Source organism: Pleurodeles waltl, chromosome 6, assembly GCF_031143425.1.
Source record: "Pleurodeles waltl isolate 20211129_DDA chromosome 6, aPleWal1.hap1.20221129, whole genome shotgun sequence".
Lineage (NCBI taxonomy): Eukaryota > Metazoa > Chordata > Amphibia > Caudata > Salamandridae > Pleurodeles > Pleurodeles waltl.
In genome coordinates, this window is record NC_090445.1 from 407,602,193 (window position 1) to 407,619,454 (window position 17,262).

General features: G+C 44.2%; 1 protein-coding gene across 1 annotated transcript in view; it reads right to left on the reverse strand.

The window, feature by feature from the left end:
* Positions 1 to 8,993: 8,993 nt before the first annotated feature.
* The window catches only part of SLC6A17 (solute carrier family 6 member 17), a 279,329-nt gene continuing 271,060 nt past the window's right edge, over positions 8,994 to 17,262 (reverse strand). The window contains exon 13 of the mRNA XM_069238337.1: positions 8,994 to 12,487. Within this exon, the coding sequence (XP_069094438.1) occupies positions 12,125 to 12,487 (363 nt within the window). The 3' untranslated portion in view covers positions 8,994 to 12,124. The remainder of the gene's footprint in view (positions 12,488 to 17,262) is intronic.

A 17,262-nucleotide genomic window follows, 5' to 3' on the forward strand; every position in this document is an offset into this window, starting at 1 on the left:
CAGCCTTTCAGTTATAAATGGGGCTGTACCCAGTTCTGCACCCCCCATCCTACCAGTTGATGGCCCATCCAAGCACACCTAATCCCTCTATTGTCTGGAAGGAATAAACAAAGTCCAGCTGTCAGATGCACTTAGTCATGTGACCCAGGAACAGGCTGCAGACACCTAATAGGGTAGGAAAATGGCAACTTTCTAAAAGGGGCATTTTCAAAATTGTAACTTAGAATCCAACTTTACCATTAAAGAGACTTTTTAACTACAATTTCTCAGACACTAGACATGATCTTTCTGTCTGCTCCAAATTGTAAGTTATCAGTTATAAAATATAGTAAATTAACACAATGTTATTGATGGAAGATGTGGGCCTTGCAGCTGTGAAAAGATTAAGAGTTTTTCACTCATGTTTAAAAGGTTACTTAAGTGGGTGGCGCAATCAGTGCTGCATGCTTACTAATAGCATTTAATCTACAGGCTCTGGAAACATGCAGTGACTTCTGAGGAAATTATATGTGCCAATTGTATGAATGCCAATTTCACCATGTTTATGGGAGGGAGCACAATCACTTTTGCACTGGATAGCAGGACCTTGCAGATAGGGCCAAGTCCAACAGAACCCATACGTGTTTATTATTAATTCTCGACAAACATGATTTCCTCATTCACTGTATACACTTACATTTGTGACTACCTGCTAGTATGTCTGGCTTTTTGTGTTTTCATTTAAAGACAATCACTCATAGGCAATGACTGGGCTCGCAATTGACTCCCCCTCCCCACTGATAAAACGTGAGGAGAAAAATAACACCTTTGTTGATACAGATAGCTCAGTTCGTTTCGAAATCCCAAAATGGCTGTGACTTTCGAGGCCCTACTGTGTGCCCTGGCCCTGCTCTCAAATCTAAAGCGATAAATGGTAACGCCGGTGTTCGCACTATCAGCCATAATACCTCATCCACCCCCCACTGCTGTCTGCAAGACTTTCATAGTGTGCACAACAAATGAGACGGGATTTGCGTTTCATAAGAACATAACTTTATTGGATTTCAGTCTGGAACATTCTTCCCGTTCTAAGGGGGAGGGAGGGGGCTCATCAGGAGATTGCACAGATAAGGGCCGGTAGAAAGAGCTGTAGCAATGACTTCTACGTACTGCGCAAGGCTCTTAGACAGCACTATTTATGTGCTGCACACGAGAGTTTGACAGGTCGCAACAGCAGTTGTGGCGGAGAGCTCTATCCAGTGCTGAAGAGGAACCACTGTAGCTGGAACAATTTTCTGTGTGTGGGTGCTGCCATCAATGTTACCTCAGTAAAGTCATAGGGATGGTGAAAAACCCCAGCGTCGCAGAAAGAACAAGTACAGTACATGGGCCACGCCCTTTCAGCAGCATAGTGGCGAGGGTGTGTCCGTGAGTGCCTTGTGGAGCACAGCTGGTGTGGTAGCCACCGTCCTTTACAGACATCACATTTGTCATTGAAATGGCCACTAAATGTGCACAGTCATACAGTTGTGTTGATAAAACAACATAACACACAAATTGGAAAGACTGAAACCGTTTTTTCAGCTAATATTTGCGTGTCTCCACGTAAAGTGTCTTGTTTTGTTTTGAAACTATTAAAATCTTTGTTTCCCTCACACTTCAGAATTAGAAATGCGCCTCAATTGCGCTTAACATTCTGCTGATGTATTCTGAAATATTTTTACAGTTCATGTATAGGTATTTCAATGTTGTTGTCAGAAGAAAATGACATCCCACTTTCTTCCTTCCACACTCCGGTAGTCATGTAATCAGGATTGTCACATTGTTCACTTCACACACTTCGCAATAAGAGAAAGAAAATTAAAAACTATCCCTTATCAGAAGACCTAGTTTGACATTTGACCCCTGTCCTTGAACGCATTGCTGATGCATCACCACCCCGTACCCTTACTTCCAGCGCCTACGAGGGAAGGGAGGGGGGAGACAAAGCTCTCAGACACCTCTGTCTTCCCACGGCAACCCACGGCACTATCTAGATTCTAGGGGAAGCTCCCAGGCAGCAGCCAGAACTGCCTGCTTGAGACAGGAACCCACAGAGACACAGCTCTCTCCTTGCTGCACACAGGGGACGCTGACAGAAGGCAGACAGGACAATCTGCTTTACAGGAGAGCACACATCTCACACACACCCCCATATGTGTGCAGCCGATCAGGGTCGGACTGGGAGAGCAAATAGGCCTGGTACCAAAATGAAAGCCCCCACTAGCGAATGAGATAACTTAAAAAAGTTGGCTAGATGGATGTCAGCGACCCCCTGTACGGAGCCCATGTGTAAAATGGCTAGATTGTTGCTCCGTTGCTGGAGCGCAAAGGTGCACTTGGCCGACTTCCCAAGTTGATCAATGTGGCTGACTTTAGCTGGGACAGATACTGTCGACCCCGGCACTGCCCGCGTATTCGAATGAGGGCCGATCTGCGCCTGGCTGAGGGCCACTGGGTGATGCTGACAATATGCGGAGACTCAGGCCGGACCTGTCCTGCCAAGATACGCCATGGGTGGGACTCCAGTACTTGTTGCATATGAGAGCTCGCCTGCTAGCGCTTGTGCTCTAGACTGCCTATCTGCCTGCACTGGACAGCTTTTAAAGCAGAAAGGTATTTTAACAATAACTTTGCGAGGCCGAATAGTCACCATTGCCAAACAGCTCTCCGGGACCTGGCTTTTCATTGCCTGAGGCTGATTTGTGAAAATAACAGTAGCCTGGATAGCTGCCTGCAGCACCTTGTTGTCACGCTGTTAGGAGCTAGAAATACGTAACTAAGGGCCAGATGTAGCAAAGGTTTTTACCCATTCTGTGTCTCTGGGAAAAAGTGTTCGTACATATGGCCCTAAGCATCTGTCTGCAGTGATTCGGACACCAGCACTAAAATGCCTTAGTCTAACCGCTAAGGTGTGGTGCTTCACAAGGCTTTTAGTCTCGCCTTTAGGACCGTTTGGATTTGTCTGTGGTTTTTAGTGATACTGTGCAGCATGGCTAAAAAAGAAGTTTAAAAAGCCTATGATTCAGACACTCGCATCATTGTGTAGGTGTGTGCACCATGCATTGAGCACCTGCAAAATGACTCAGCCACCACCTTTCTTTTTGTTTACCTATCCAATTTGGATCAAAACATTTTTTTTAAACGTAGGAAAGGGTTTTTCTTCAAAGCGGATTGGGAAAGCAACACTGCGGGTGGAAGCATCACTGGGTGTGGGAAAAGCAACATGGGTGTACATATGGGAGGAGCTATACTGATGCAGCAGAGAAGAGCAACCGGACAGAGAGAGAGCGACATGGAGCCAGGAGGAAGCAGAGGGGGGCGAGAGCAATGTGGAGCTGGGTGGAGAAGAACACAGGTGAGAACCCAACAAGGGGCTAAAAGCACAAGGGCAAGAAGCGGCGCGGGGGGAGGGGAGAAGTCGGTGGGTAACAGAGCAACACAGAACTAAGAGGGAGAAGAGAGGCACAGTACGAAGACACCTGGAAAACACATGCACTCTCATCAGTGCTGTCCGGTACTGAGTACCGGCATTTTTTTATTTTGAGAGGGAGAGTGCCTGCACTTCTCAAGATAAAGTTAATACTTGTAAGTGGAGAGTACCAACACTTCTCAGAAACAAGCAGGTACTCTGATACAGAGTACCTGCACTTCTATTTTTCCATTTCAAGCACTGACTCTGATGGATTGCTTGAATTGCTTGAAACAATTTAAAAAGTAGTTCCCAGAAAGTGCTGCCAGTGTGTGCAGCAGGCAATTTGCTGTGTCACTTGTGGCTTTCCCTGTATGCAGCTGAATGTGACTGACTGTACAAAGCTCAAATTCTGCGTCTTTTTTGTTTTCCTGAATCCTGCCAGTGCATAGGTCAGCCCTCTGTGCCTAGTTTCCAGGCTCCTCGTGACAGAAAGAGGGGGCTGATAGGGCTGAGGCTATAGAGTTTTGAATCGAAATCCAGCTCTCTGAAGCTGGAGGTCAGGATTGCGCATGTCTGAAGGGCATAATTTGCTATGGTTCCTCACACAGGCACAATTGATTTTATTTAGCAGCCATACTGTGCATACCTCAGGCAGCACAGCATATCTGCTAAAATGTGGGTGTCAGGACCCGCATCGCGCAACCCTCAGGCCTTTGAGAAGCCACACAGAGCAGCAGGGGCAGGATGTCCAGCTCTGACCAAGGTTCTTACAAGGTTGTGGTTCCAGTCCTACCAAGCTGGGAGAGGGACTGAGAGGGTTCAAATGGATCGTTTCCTTTTCATACCTGCCCTTGCTGCTCGGGCTCCTCGTTGGGAAGCCCGGCTTGCTGGCTCCAATGCCCAGTGCCATATTCCTGCTCCGCTGCTGCCATGAGCCGTTGATGCCAGCAAAGGAAGCACGGCAGGTAAATCAAATGTTTTTCTGTTTATGCATGCATGCATTTGTGAGGGTGTGTGTGAGTGACTGAAAGTGAATGGGATTAAGTGAAAGTGAGTGTGTCGGCAACTGACAATGAGAGTGAAAATCTCAATTTGAGACTGTATGAATAAGTGAAAGTGAGTATAAGTGAGTTAATGAGGGAGTGTGAGTCAAGGAGTGATTTGAGATTGTGGGAGGCAATGGAAGTGAGTCAATGTTATAATTATCAATTGTGCCGCAGGTGCAGCTGCACCAAGGCCCAGAGTCAGTGAGTAAGAAAGGGTGAGTGTGTGTGTGTCTGTAAGAGAGAATGAGAATCAGTGAGTATCAGTATGTTTGTGGGTGACTAACAGTGACTGGGAGTGAGTATGAGTGAGAATGAGAAAATGAGAGTATATGAGTTACAGTGAGCAATGGGGGAGAGAGTAATTGTGAGAGGTAGTGAGAATGAGTGAATTAAATTTCACCCACCACTTTCAAATAGGTTTTCTGTAAAATTACACATTCTCCATTATATGAGCGCTTTAAAACGCGAGCACCATATAATACCTTCGAGAGTGGAGTGTCTAGCCTCACTAATTGGCATTCTAATGCGCAGAGCTCAGTAAGTGTGTCTCAATGCACAGCTCGCTTTTGTCCCATGTATGCATGCAGCACGTATGTGCAGTGGCCAAGTGCTGCACTGAGTCCACTGCAGTGAATGAGTGCAGCATCCACCTTTGTGCTATTTTTACATAAGTGCAACCCTCACTCTTGTACTGTATCTGTGTGCAGTGACCGAATGCAGCACTGACTTCAGTGCAGTGAGTGAGTGCGGCCGTCAGCGTTGTGCTATATCTACGCGAGTGTAACAGTCATGTACTGTATCTGAGTGCAACACTTCTGTGCAGTGGCCGAGTGCAGCACTGAGTGCAGCCTCCAGCTTTGTGCTACGTACAAAGCCATGTACTTTATCTGAGTGCAGCTCCTAAGTCTGTGCAGCGATCGAGTGCAACACTGAAATCAGTGCAGTGATTGAGTGCAGCGTCCAGCGTTGTGCTATATCTACTAGGACTACACTCAGTCATGTACTGTATCCGAGTGCAGCAGTGACTCCAGAGCAGTGACCGAGTGCAGCATCCAGCTTTGTGCTATATCTACGTGAGTTCAACCCTCACTCTTGTACTGTATCTGAGTGCAGTGCTGACTCCAGTGCAGTGACTGAGTGCAGCGTCCAGCGTTTTGCTATATCTACATGAGTGCAACCCTCACTCGTGTACTGTATCTGAGTGCAGTGCTGACTCCAGTGCAGTGACCGAGTGCAGCATCCAGCTTTGTGCTATAGCTACATGAGTGCAACCCTCACTCTTGTACTGTATCTGAGTGCAGTGACCGAGTGCAGCACTGACTCCAGTGCAGTGATTGAGTGCAGCATCCAACCATGTGCTATATCTTCTTAAATGCAGCACCCACTGTTGTGATGCATCTGACTGCACTCTCACTTCCGAGCACAGCACTCACTCCTGTGTTCTATCTGTGGGTATTCCTTCTTGCGTGCTGCTGGGAGTACAGCACTCACTCTCGCGCTGTGCATGTGCTGTAAGTGAACGTCAGACTGTGCTGCCCGAGTGGAGCGATCACCCCTGTGTCTGGCGAGTGCAGACTCGCTGCTGGGGCTGAGAGGGACATTAGAAATCCTGTTTTAGGGAACCAGACACCATCCCGAAGCACGGACGGCAGACTCTGTAAAATAGACAGTGGACACTGAGGGAAACTAGAAACCCCACGACAGAGTCACTAGACAGCGAGGTGGAGGTACACGAGGCACTGTCAGAGCCACTGCAGTCACTGCGAATGGAGACAGTAGACCCCTTGTCACAGACACCGACAGAGACAGTGGACCCGCGAGAATAAAGACGGCAGACACCGTGGCAGGGACAGTAACATTATGTGAGCGGACTCTACAGACAGTTACAGGGAGTCTGAACCCGCTGTGAAAGGAAAACCAGACAACCAGCAGTAGAGGCACAAGGCACCGTATGAGAGCGACACAGAGGCGCCATGATGGAATATGCTATCCCCTGCTATAGGGGTAGCAGACACTCTGTAGTTGGAATGAGAGTGAACCCTGAACATCGACCCCAGAATATTGATGAGGCACAGTATCAAGGACAAAGTATTGGAAAAAACTATTGTTCGGTAACTTGGTCTAGATTTTCTATACCTCGTAGAACTTGTTAGTCAGTACACCATAACAGGTGAATGAGACATCCCTGTTACAGGTTGTGGCGAGACCTCAGATGCCAGGAATCTTACAGGAAGGGGCGTTGCACGTGACAAAACGCGACAGCGCAATAGGGCCCATATTTATACTTTTTTAGCGCCGCATTTGCGTCATTTTTTGACACAAAAGCGGCGCAAACTTACAAATTACAATTGTATTTTGTCAGTTTGTGCCGCTTTTGCGTCAAAAAGCGGCGCTAAAAAACTATATAAATATGGGCCTAAGTGTCTTCAGATGTCATATGGTACGGTGACAAAGGTAGTGGACAGACAGCCGTGGGATTGTGGGTAAACGCTTGCTGCGATCGGTGGGAAGCGCAGAGGTCAGTGCTCCGGCGCTGGCGCACGGAGGCTGTTAGTGGCGGCTGGTACTGGACTACGCAGTGCATGCAGATTGGTAACAAGAAGCATGGGAAAGATGTAAACTCGGAAGGGGGACAGCACGATGACGCATGGAGACTGATCATTTTAGAGTTAGCATATACAGTGAGGCTGGCAGTATGGGAATAGGACTGGGGATCTGAGAGGCTGATGGTGCTAAACAGAGAAGGGGTAGGTCAGTGGTCTATGGGCAGGCTCTGGGAGGTGGATACTAGGGGAGGTGTGATATACTCGGAGGCAGTTATCGGGCTGGGGGTGGTAGTAATTACTTTTAACACTGTATTGCTTTTGCCAGGTTGGCACCCCGCTTCCAACCAGCGTGCCTTTGCCAAAGCCCGGCTCCGGCTTGCTCAAACAAGGACAGTCTCTGTCCTGGCGTTTTCAAGAAGGATGGGGCAAAAATCCTGCCCACCCCCCGAGGCAGCACCCTTGGTGGTAGGGACACTAGACACTCAATGAAACGCTGGCTCCTGCCTACATTTGGGATACGCCATGGGGGTCATAGAGACAACAAATATACAGTACGCCCACTCCAACCACCCAACATGTACCAGCAGTCAGTACTACACAAATGTACAGCTACCCTTGAAAAAGCACAGGACAATATGACGTTTCCACAACAAAGCACAACACTGTGCCCGTTACCCATGGGTAACAGCAAAGAGTAAGGGGGTAGAGGCACCAAAACAATCATACAATAAAAAATTATAAATATCTCCAATATACAATGGTGTTTTCTATGTACATAACGAGAGTGAGACTCACCCAACACTCGAAGAAGTGTCCTTTTCCTGAATTTACACACACATGTACAATAATATATACAATAGACATCTCAACATATATGCTATTATATAAAGCGTATTGCAATGTTTAAATGTTTCATGGAATCTGTTGAAATTGTGTTATCACTAGTGGAAGAGATGTAGACAGAAGAAAGCTTTGTATCGTCCTGATTGTGCACACTGGAATCATAGTGCGTTACTTTGAGGAAGTAGCGCTATTGCTGATGGCTTATCAGTGATGAGCGAACAGTAGTTGTGTCCATGGTAAGGGATGGACGAATGCTGAGTTTTAGGTAAGTGATAAGGGACTGTTTGATTTAGAACTAGCAACTTGAGAGCCATTGGTCTTAAGTTAACGATGGGAAGTTGTTAAATATATAGTCGGTCACTGCCTAGAGCTGAGTGTAAAATTACAATTGAATATTTGATTATTGACTAGTGAGAGCCAGTGATTGCTGAGTTCTGGTTCGTTGTGAATGGTGAGATCTAGGACTTTGGCTAATGGTGATGGGAATTGTGCTTTTGGGGAGTTTTCATTTAGGTTTGGCTCCATGAGTAGTAATAGTGGCTTGCTGTCTTTTGAGAGTTAGTTCTGTGGTCAGGGATTGGAAAACTTTATGTTTATATTAGTGATCGGTGAGAGATGAATTTGTGGTTCATGACACACAAGACCTCAATTTATGGTTAATCACTGCCGAGAGGTGGTAACTAATGAGTGATTAGTGAGAGTTGGTTCAGTAACTAATGATTGGGTCTTTGGATATTTCTTACTGAGAGTTGGTATTTGAGTTCGGTCTATGGTTGGCAACCACTGACAGTTGGGTCTTTGGCTTCACGGATAGTGATCATGTAAGACTAGGTCCATAGCTAGTGCTTGCAGGCAGTTGGATCATAGTTGGGCGTAATGGTCCGATGCTTTGCGATGTAAGATCTAACACTGATGCTAACATTGTATGGCCGAGGCTGACAGTTCATGGTGGTTTCACCAGAGGAAACAAGGCCTCTGATCCCCAGGCTTATGCCCATCACAAGCACCACATGGAAAGTAGTGGCACTGAGGGATGTAGCGCACCCGAGGAGCTTGTTGTAATGATATTGTACTCACAGTATCCTCTTTCACTACTCTGACCATGAATTGAAGGCCTGGGGAACATTTTACTAAATTGTGTTTATTTTTGCTAGTATTTCGATATTCTGGCCTCACTGGGCAAATATATTTGAAAACATGTAACCAACTCTTGTTTCAGCCCAAATGAGAGAGAGAGCACTTTTAATCTAAAACAAAAATGTGACCCATTGCCTCGCAGCATCCAATAATCATTTGAAAGATACACATTTTGGCCCAAATGAGTGACCGAACTCCCCCTTTTTTCAAATGCCTTCAGAATGGCGATGTTTAAAAGGAAATTAGCACGAAGCACACTTACTCATAGTTTAATAGTAGAAGAAAGAATTTCCCTCACCTCCTGTTAGTCTTCCCTGTGCAGGAGCAGAACATTTGGGTTTGCTGTGATAAGGAAGACACAATGTTCTGCACAATTAACAAAAATCAATGTAGCTAAAAATTGTCTCTGCAACGGTTTCGGGGAAATAAAAAACGTGGAACCTGACTGCTTTCGGGTAAGGATTGTCATTGATCATTGTCAATGGCATATACGTCCTACAAGGTGAAATGGCCCTTTGGTGGCTGTCGCCAAAATTGTGAATTCGCTTCCAATTTCGCTTCGTACTTAAAGCTGCCTCAGATTGAGAAAAATCTCAAAGATGAGTTTATTTAGCCTTTGATATCGCTTCTTCTCCTTGAATTTATCTTCATCATTTATTTTGCTATACCTTCAATAGATCCAAGGGGTTTTAGCCTGTTGTGTGTTCTACAGATGCATCATAACATAACATAATGCCCATGTTAAAATTTCAGTTCTCTTCCGTGAACCCATATGCAGACTATTACTTTGTAAGAGAACCTTTTGTGTGAACATGTCATCAGACTATTACCTTAACAAGCTCTGGCCTAATATTGTACCCTCTGAGTTTCCGAAAACACAGCATTCCCGATGGCTGAAGGTCCACAGTGAATATCAGAGGAGTTAGGTGCCTATTATGAGTTCCTGGTCTTGCAGGGAACTGCGCCTGCCTCTATTTATGGTGCAACAATGTTCATAATTGATTGGCAATGATGGCTGCTCCAGATCCTTCCAATATATTTGAAAAAACAGACCATCAGATCTGAGTAGAGCTTATGAAGCCTCGGAATTCCAAGAAGCTTCCCAGGGGACATAAAGGACATGCTAGGTCCTCCAAATTCTATGATGGTATGCTATGAATGTGCTAGTGCAGACTCTTGATCTGGCATGTATTGTGTATGAAAATGCTATTTGCAGTACTAGAAGTTGTCACTTCCTCATGAGTGTCTGTTTGCTCTCTCTTGCTCTCTCTCGCTCTATCAGTTTGCCTTACAAGATGCCGTCTTTTGAGTGACATGGAACTGTAAATGCCTCTATGCTTGAATTGCTGAGACTGTTCTGTTTCAGTGACCTCATTGTGGTGGCAACATGTAGGTTTACAGCGCCTATATAATGTGAACTGCTGAGACAGATACAGGTCTAGTAAAGCCAACTGAGTTAAACTTCAGTCCAGGACCTAAATTCCCCCTTGATGAGCCTGTGTGCAACATGCATTCACGTGCCTTCTGCAGCTTTTTCTAACAGTTGATTCTAATGGAGTACATTTGTCGTAAAGGCATTATTTTCCAATACTATCGACAAACAAAATGACTCTTCCTTTAAGTCACAACAAAGGAGCAGCTAGACTGTTTTCCAAGAGCTCTCCAATTCTCAGTATGCTCCCAAGCATTGAGAGGACATAGACTTTCTTACTGCAGAATGGTGGCAGGTAGGGGAGCAATGGGTAAAATATATGAACATGGATCCCCAGCATTGATCTACGAAGATTTGTACCCGATTTTCAAGTTATCTACATGGGATCAATTTACAAGGAATTTAAATGGGAAATCATTTACAAAGTCATTGGTTACCCTTAAAATCTGGCACAGAGCCTACCTTCAAAGTCCAAGGTCGAACACTGCCATAGTAGTGCATGACTTGTGCATGAATAATGCTGCCACATACACATTTCTGTCACACCGTGCACAGTAGGCTCTCGACTCCTGGTTTCTGCATCCAGAGCTGCAACTGGGAGAACCGCTCATGCCTCAAGACATCAGACTTGAATGTATTCATGTCTGGAAAGCCAGACTCCTTATGCAGCTATGTTCACTTACAGCGATGGCCCTGAACTGCTTTGAGTAGTACTTTTGGGAATTGATTCAGCCAGTCTCTTGAAACACATTGTTGTGAGCAAATGAAGAGGTCAATGGTCACCTAATGCTCATGAGATGACTTGGGCCCCCTGCAAGGGCCACTATTCTTATCGAATTCGAAAAGAGTATCGGCACAACAAGAGGTAGAGGATATTATGCCAGGGAACAACTCTTAAATCGCCCTTGGAAGTGGGTTCAAGGAATGTGGTCCCTAGAATGTGCAGTGAGTGAGTCATGTTTTGTGCTTGTCTAATTTTGGCTTCCGTTTCCCTAAAATTAGTACACGTTCATTTTATTGCATTTTACAAGTGTATTTTCGATTTGTGCTTCAGTGTGAACTGAGAGGGACAACGTTTTAGACCTCCTATGAAAAAAATGAAGATACAACCTCTCCGAGAATCTCGAAAATAGACACTCGGGAGAATCCTAGAGGGAGCCATAAAGGGGAAGTATAGTAGTAAGGTGGGTTAGAAAAGGATGTGTAGGGTAGAACCAAGGGAACACAGATAGAAGAGTTTTCAGAAAAGAAATTCAGAGGCGTGCTTGGAAAGACACATGGAATCTTAAGGTCTTGGATATAAATGGTGGAGCTAAGGGCCATGAAAATAATTAATCTTGAATATTGAAACTGGAGTGTGTGGGGGAAAATATGTCCTGTAAATTGATATGTATTGAAGATTTAAAGTAGATGTTGAAAGGAAGAGCAGTTGTGGGAACATGAATCCAGAGGATCCGGGAAAGATGCCATTATGTAATCCTGGAAACATTCAGGCTTTTCTAGAAACATACATGAATGGGCTCTAGAATAGGAACAACCTCATACTGGGAGAGGCTCCTGAATACCCATAGATGCTGGAATACTCTACAGAGTTGGTTGTTCCAGATTCTAAGGGTGTTCGCAGCGCAGTTAAACTAGTTGTGTCCTGATAAGCTGACCCACATGTAGATGAAATGGTCCGCATCCATCACAGTTCTGATTCTGGAGTGGTTGCCATCAGGTAGTCGCTTCCATAACGACCATTGGATGTGGCCGTCAGATCCAAGGCGTGCTGAGGGCCCAGGTAGGATCGGTGAGTGGGCATTGGGGATGGTGTCTCACTGGGTGCCTTGCCCAGGATGAAGCGTGTCTCATCATTCTCCTCCAAGTTGGAGATGTCCTTCATGATACGTCCCTTCTTGTAGGACACAGAGAGTGTGTTGGAGCCATCAGAGATCAGGTGAAACTGCCGGAGGATGAAAATGACAGGCAGGGGTAGGAGTGCTAAGATGATGAGACAGATGAGCAGGATTAGCGCCCAGGTCGGGTAGCTCATGAGCCGCTCTTCAGCCTGAAAAAAAGGAAAACTGAATGTGAGTATTTTTACTTGAGTTATTGTATGGAGCACTCATGTCAACACTTGGAATGTCAGGCTATGTAGGATGCTCACAATAGTGTAACAATCCATGCACCCAGCATGAGATTGTAGGGTTTACAGAAATGCTTTAACACCAAGCTACAAGCATCATCAGTGCACTAAGGCCACGACCTATATACTTACCTGCAGTGGCATTACCCTGCGAGACAACATAGCTCTTATCGAAAGTAAGTTTCACACATCAGGCCACATTCACAAAGAATTGCACTGCAGCAAATCTGGAGATGCTACAACCAATCTACAGATACATAGTGTAACAACATTCTGTAGTAGATACTCAAGTACATATTGAAGATACCTTCACTTCTCAAAGATTCCCTAGCAGTTTTAGAGGTGCTCTAAAGCAGATATTAGAGACTAAGGTGATGGGCACCTGGTGTAGATCTGAGATGTCCAACAATCTTCTAATTTGCTCCACAACAGATCTCTGTAATTTTTTCAAAATTTGGAATGTCACCATAGTTTTCCAATTTCTTGAACTATTGGGAACCCTAACATACTCCACAATGTAGTGAATGCCCTCTGTTGGTCCAGCACTGTGTTATCCCATGAGTACATGCCGAGTGTGCTCCAGACCCAGTGCACAGAGTGTGTTGGAAACCAAATGTACAGAGAAAATATTTGTGGGAAACACTTAACAAATCAAGTATGATGGAATATTGTATCCCAGCTCCATGAAAGACTAGCACAGTGGAGACAGTGAGATGTCTGGTGCATATTTCTGTGTTATGTACACTTGGAGAATGGGATACAGCTCTTTAGACTCACAGCTTAAAAAAAGGTAAAGGAAGATCATTGTATACCAGACCCTCTCCATAGGACATCACAGCAATAAAGTGCACACACTATTTTAAGCATGACCCCTAACATTATTAATTCTTTTTGTTTTTTTGTTTTTTTTTTGTTTGGTAAAGTATGAACCTGGCCCACAGGCATCAGAGTGCTTTACTTGAGCACAAACCAGATTACTTTACACAAGGTCAGATTCATTTTGAGGTTGAGCCTAGGCAGGGCATGCACTGTCTCTTTGAGACATGCTGTAATCAGTTCATGAACTTTCATCCCACCCAGTAGCTTTAAATTTGTTATTTGGTTTGTCCTTGAAAATTCTTTGCTACCAGGTTATCTATCTTTTTAGTACCGTCTTGCGCTCATTTGTTTCCTCCCCTGGAGCAGGGACTAACTACTTGTATTGTTCCACTGTTGTTCTTACCTGTTGTTTTTATGCACTATTTTTTCGTTAGTTACTTGTCTGCTTCTTTACTGATTGTGTTTGGAACTCCGTCTGACAGACAGACAGACAGTTGTTTTATTGGCCTCCCGAAATGGCTATGCTGTTTACTGAAAATGTTATGAACTTCGTTTGATGAACAGCCTTGCACAACATTTTGATCCAAAAGGCCATACCTTTACCATACCGAGACTCAAACCCGGCTCACAACTCCAAGGTCGGCAGTTCTGGCCATTACGCCACATCCTCTGTACTGTCCCTTCTCTTCTATTTTCAGTACTCCTGTTTAGCAATAACGGCTGGGTCACTTCACCTCTGTTTCTGGCAAACCCTCCTCAACACAGCCCCCCTTTCAGTCTACTGCTCATGTTCTGACTGCCCCCTCACACCGGATGCTGTTTTTACAGATAAACCGTATTGTATCTTTTTTTGCAGTCTAAAGCTCTCTTATACCTTCATTTTTTCTTAAGTGCCACACAAAATTACAAATAAATATATACATAAATAAATATTAAACATGTCTCGTTCTACACGTAGGAGGTACAGCCAGCCACAATGTAGAAACCTCCCTCAGTGCGGTCCCCCTTCCTTCAGCAATCAAGGTTGGGTCACTTCACCACCGCACCTCGCAAACCCTCCTCAAAGCGGCCACACTCTCAGTCTACGGCAGCTGGAGGTGTCTCATTCTCCTCGGACGAAGTACAGCCAGCCAGAAGAGCAGGACCAGGGAGCCATCCGGCAAGACACCAGTCATTGCAAGTAGTTCAACTTCAGTTTCATCTTCACAAACAGTCACCAAGACAGTCCCCTGGGTGAACCTGTTACATGGTGCAGCAGGTGCACTGGCACAGTGTTGAAAAGCTCCAGGAAACCCACTGAACACCAATTATAGCTGTATGTTGCTATTAAGCGAGCAGTTAGAAGCGCAGTTACTTGAGGGCTCCAGGGCCACGGTTTGAATAGTGCAGCAGATGTAATGGTACAGGGGTCAAAAGCTCCAGGAAAGCCACTAAATACTAATTATTGCTGTATGTTGCTACTAAGCAAGCACTCACAAGCGCAGTTACTATGCAGGCAAGGGGGGTCATGATTTGCATGGTACAACAGGTGCAGTGGCACAGGGGCCAAAAGCTCCAGGAAACCCACTGAACATCAATTATTACTGTATGTTTCTAATAAACAAGCAGTCGCCAGCGCAGTTACCTTGCAGGCAGCAGGGCCGTGATTTGAATAGTGCAGAAGGTACAGTGGCCAAAAGCTCCAGGAAAGCCACTGAACACTGATTATTGCTATATGTGGCTACTAATGCGGACAACACTGGCCGTGTCATACAACCTTTTTACATTACTTTTAGCCATTTGCAACATAGCTAATAAAACATTAGCAAAGCCAAAACATATCACATAGGCTAGACTTATTTGCTTTGCCAATGCTTTTTTAAGATTTTTGCTCGAACTGCACAACTGCTCACCAAGCTACAACTTACAACAAAAAAGCTTATTATTAATCACATACGCGAAACCTATTGAATTTACCAGTGCCATACCCACCTAGCTTGATCTCTCACGCACTATCCCTGCTCACTAATATAGTTAACTTCAGATCTTCATGCATAGTTTCTTTCCCATGCCTTTTCAAATTTTCCATCCCTCAAACACACGCTCTCCTCCTCTTCTTAGTATGTCTGCTGCACACACTCTTTAGGCATCTGCGGCCTGCTCTCCCCTTCTTTTGCGCTTTCTTGCACACAATTTCTGCTCCTCCATATCAATGTTCAGTAACCACTACCTGCACAAACTACCTATTCCTCTCATTCTTCCTTTCTATCTATTCTCTGCAGCTCTCACCACTATCTATTCACCATACCACACAATTCTACTACACAAATACACTAAACAATACACAATTCCACACCACACAAATAAACAACTAACAATTCTAATACAACACACATAATTCCACTACACACCACATACATCCACCACACTACAAAACAAAACACATAGGTAAAAAAAAATATATAATTTACAATGCCAATAGCTCTAACTCTCACAAATGCAAGACTTATTGCATTCCAAATGCTTTTTTAGGTCTGCCGTTACCCAAAGCCTTATGATTTTACTAAAATATGTATAATATACTTACATATGGGGGCTTTCAGACTCCTTTCTTCATCTATCGGTCTGTTGTGTAATTCACAGTTTCTTTCCGCCCACTACACCATATAGCATGGGGCAGTAGTTCATTTTGCTTTCTCACAAGGACCACATCCACACACAAGTTAGTTCCCTTCAATGCAGGTGTTTTTTCTTTTACTCTATAATTACTTTAGTGTTGCCTTTGTGTTTAGAGCCTGATGTGATAGCAGAACACTTCTGATGCACATTGCATCTTATCAAATCCCATCTACTGCCAATGCTCTAGTAAATTCTTTTGGTAGTGTTTTGCTTTTCTGACTGCTGCTAATTCTGTATTAAGTTATCCTCATTTTACTTTTTTCTTTCTCTCATTATTTCTTTTTCTTTCCTTTTTCCCTCTCTTTCCATTTTCCATCTTTCTTTCTTGCCTTCTTTTATTCATTATTTTAATCTTTCATCCTTTCATTCTTGCCTTCTTTTATTCCTTTTCTTTTCTTCCCCCTTGTCTTCTCTTGCTTCCTCTCTTTCGTTTTTTTCTTTTTGTATTTTTTTTTCTCTTTCCTTCTTTTCCTCACTACTTCTCTCTTTCTTGTCCCTTTCTCTCTTTATTACTTTCTCTCTTTGTTACTTTCTCTCTTTTTTTCTTTTTTTTCTTTCTTTCTCAAAGGCAAGATGCTTGCAGCCAATAGTAGGCTGATAGACTTTTGTGGGTGTGTGTTAGCCAAGACTTTTTGATTTTATTAAAATTATGGGTAAAACATAGTTACATACAGGGGTTTCAGCCAGACTTCATCCAGTAGTTTGTGGTTGGTGTCATTTAAATTTTTCTTCCACCCATGCATGCACCTTCCCTAGCATGCATTAAGGGGCCGTGTATCAACCCACTTCAGCCATTGGCTGAATTCACTACGAGTTATGGCATGTTTCACAAGAAATACAGACACACACAAAGTAGTTCCCTTCAGTGTTAAGAGTACTATAAGAATATGTGGTTTTATTTAGACCAAAAATTTGCCTGTAGCAAATTATTTTTTTTAAACTAATAAGGGACCTGGAATATTTCCAAACAATAAAATGTTGCCAAAACCATGGCAAACGAAAACAATATTTTTCAGAGGACTGGTGGCCAATGCCAGACCTATTGGCTTTGCCAACGCTTGTTATTTATCAGGCACAGCGAGATTAGGTGTTTTGCAGAGAATGACAGGATGTTATGCAGTTTGCAGGTCCAAACTCGTCAGCTTTGGTCATTAGGCTACATCTCCTCCATCTTTTATACAAAGCCAAAGGAACAAAAATGATGGTCTTGTGGCAAAAGT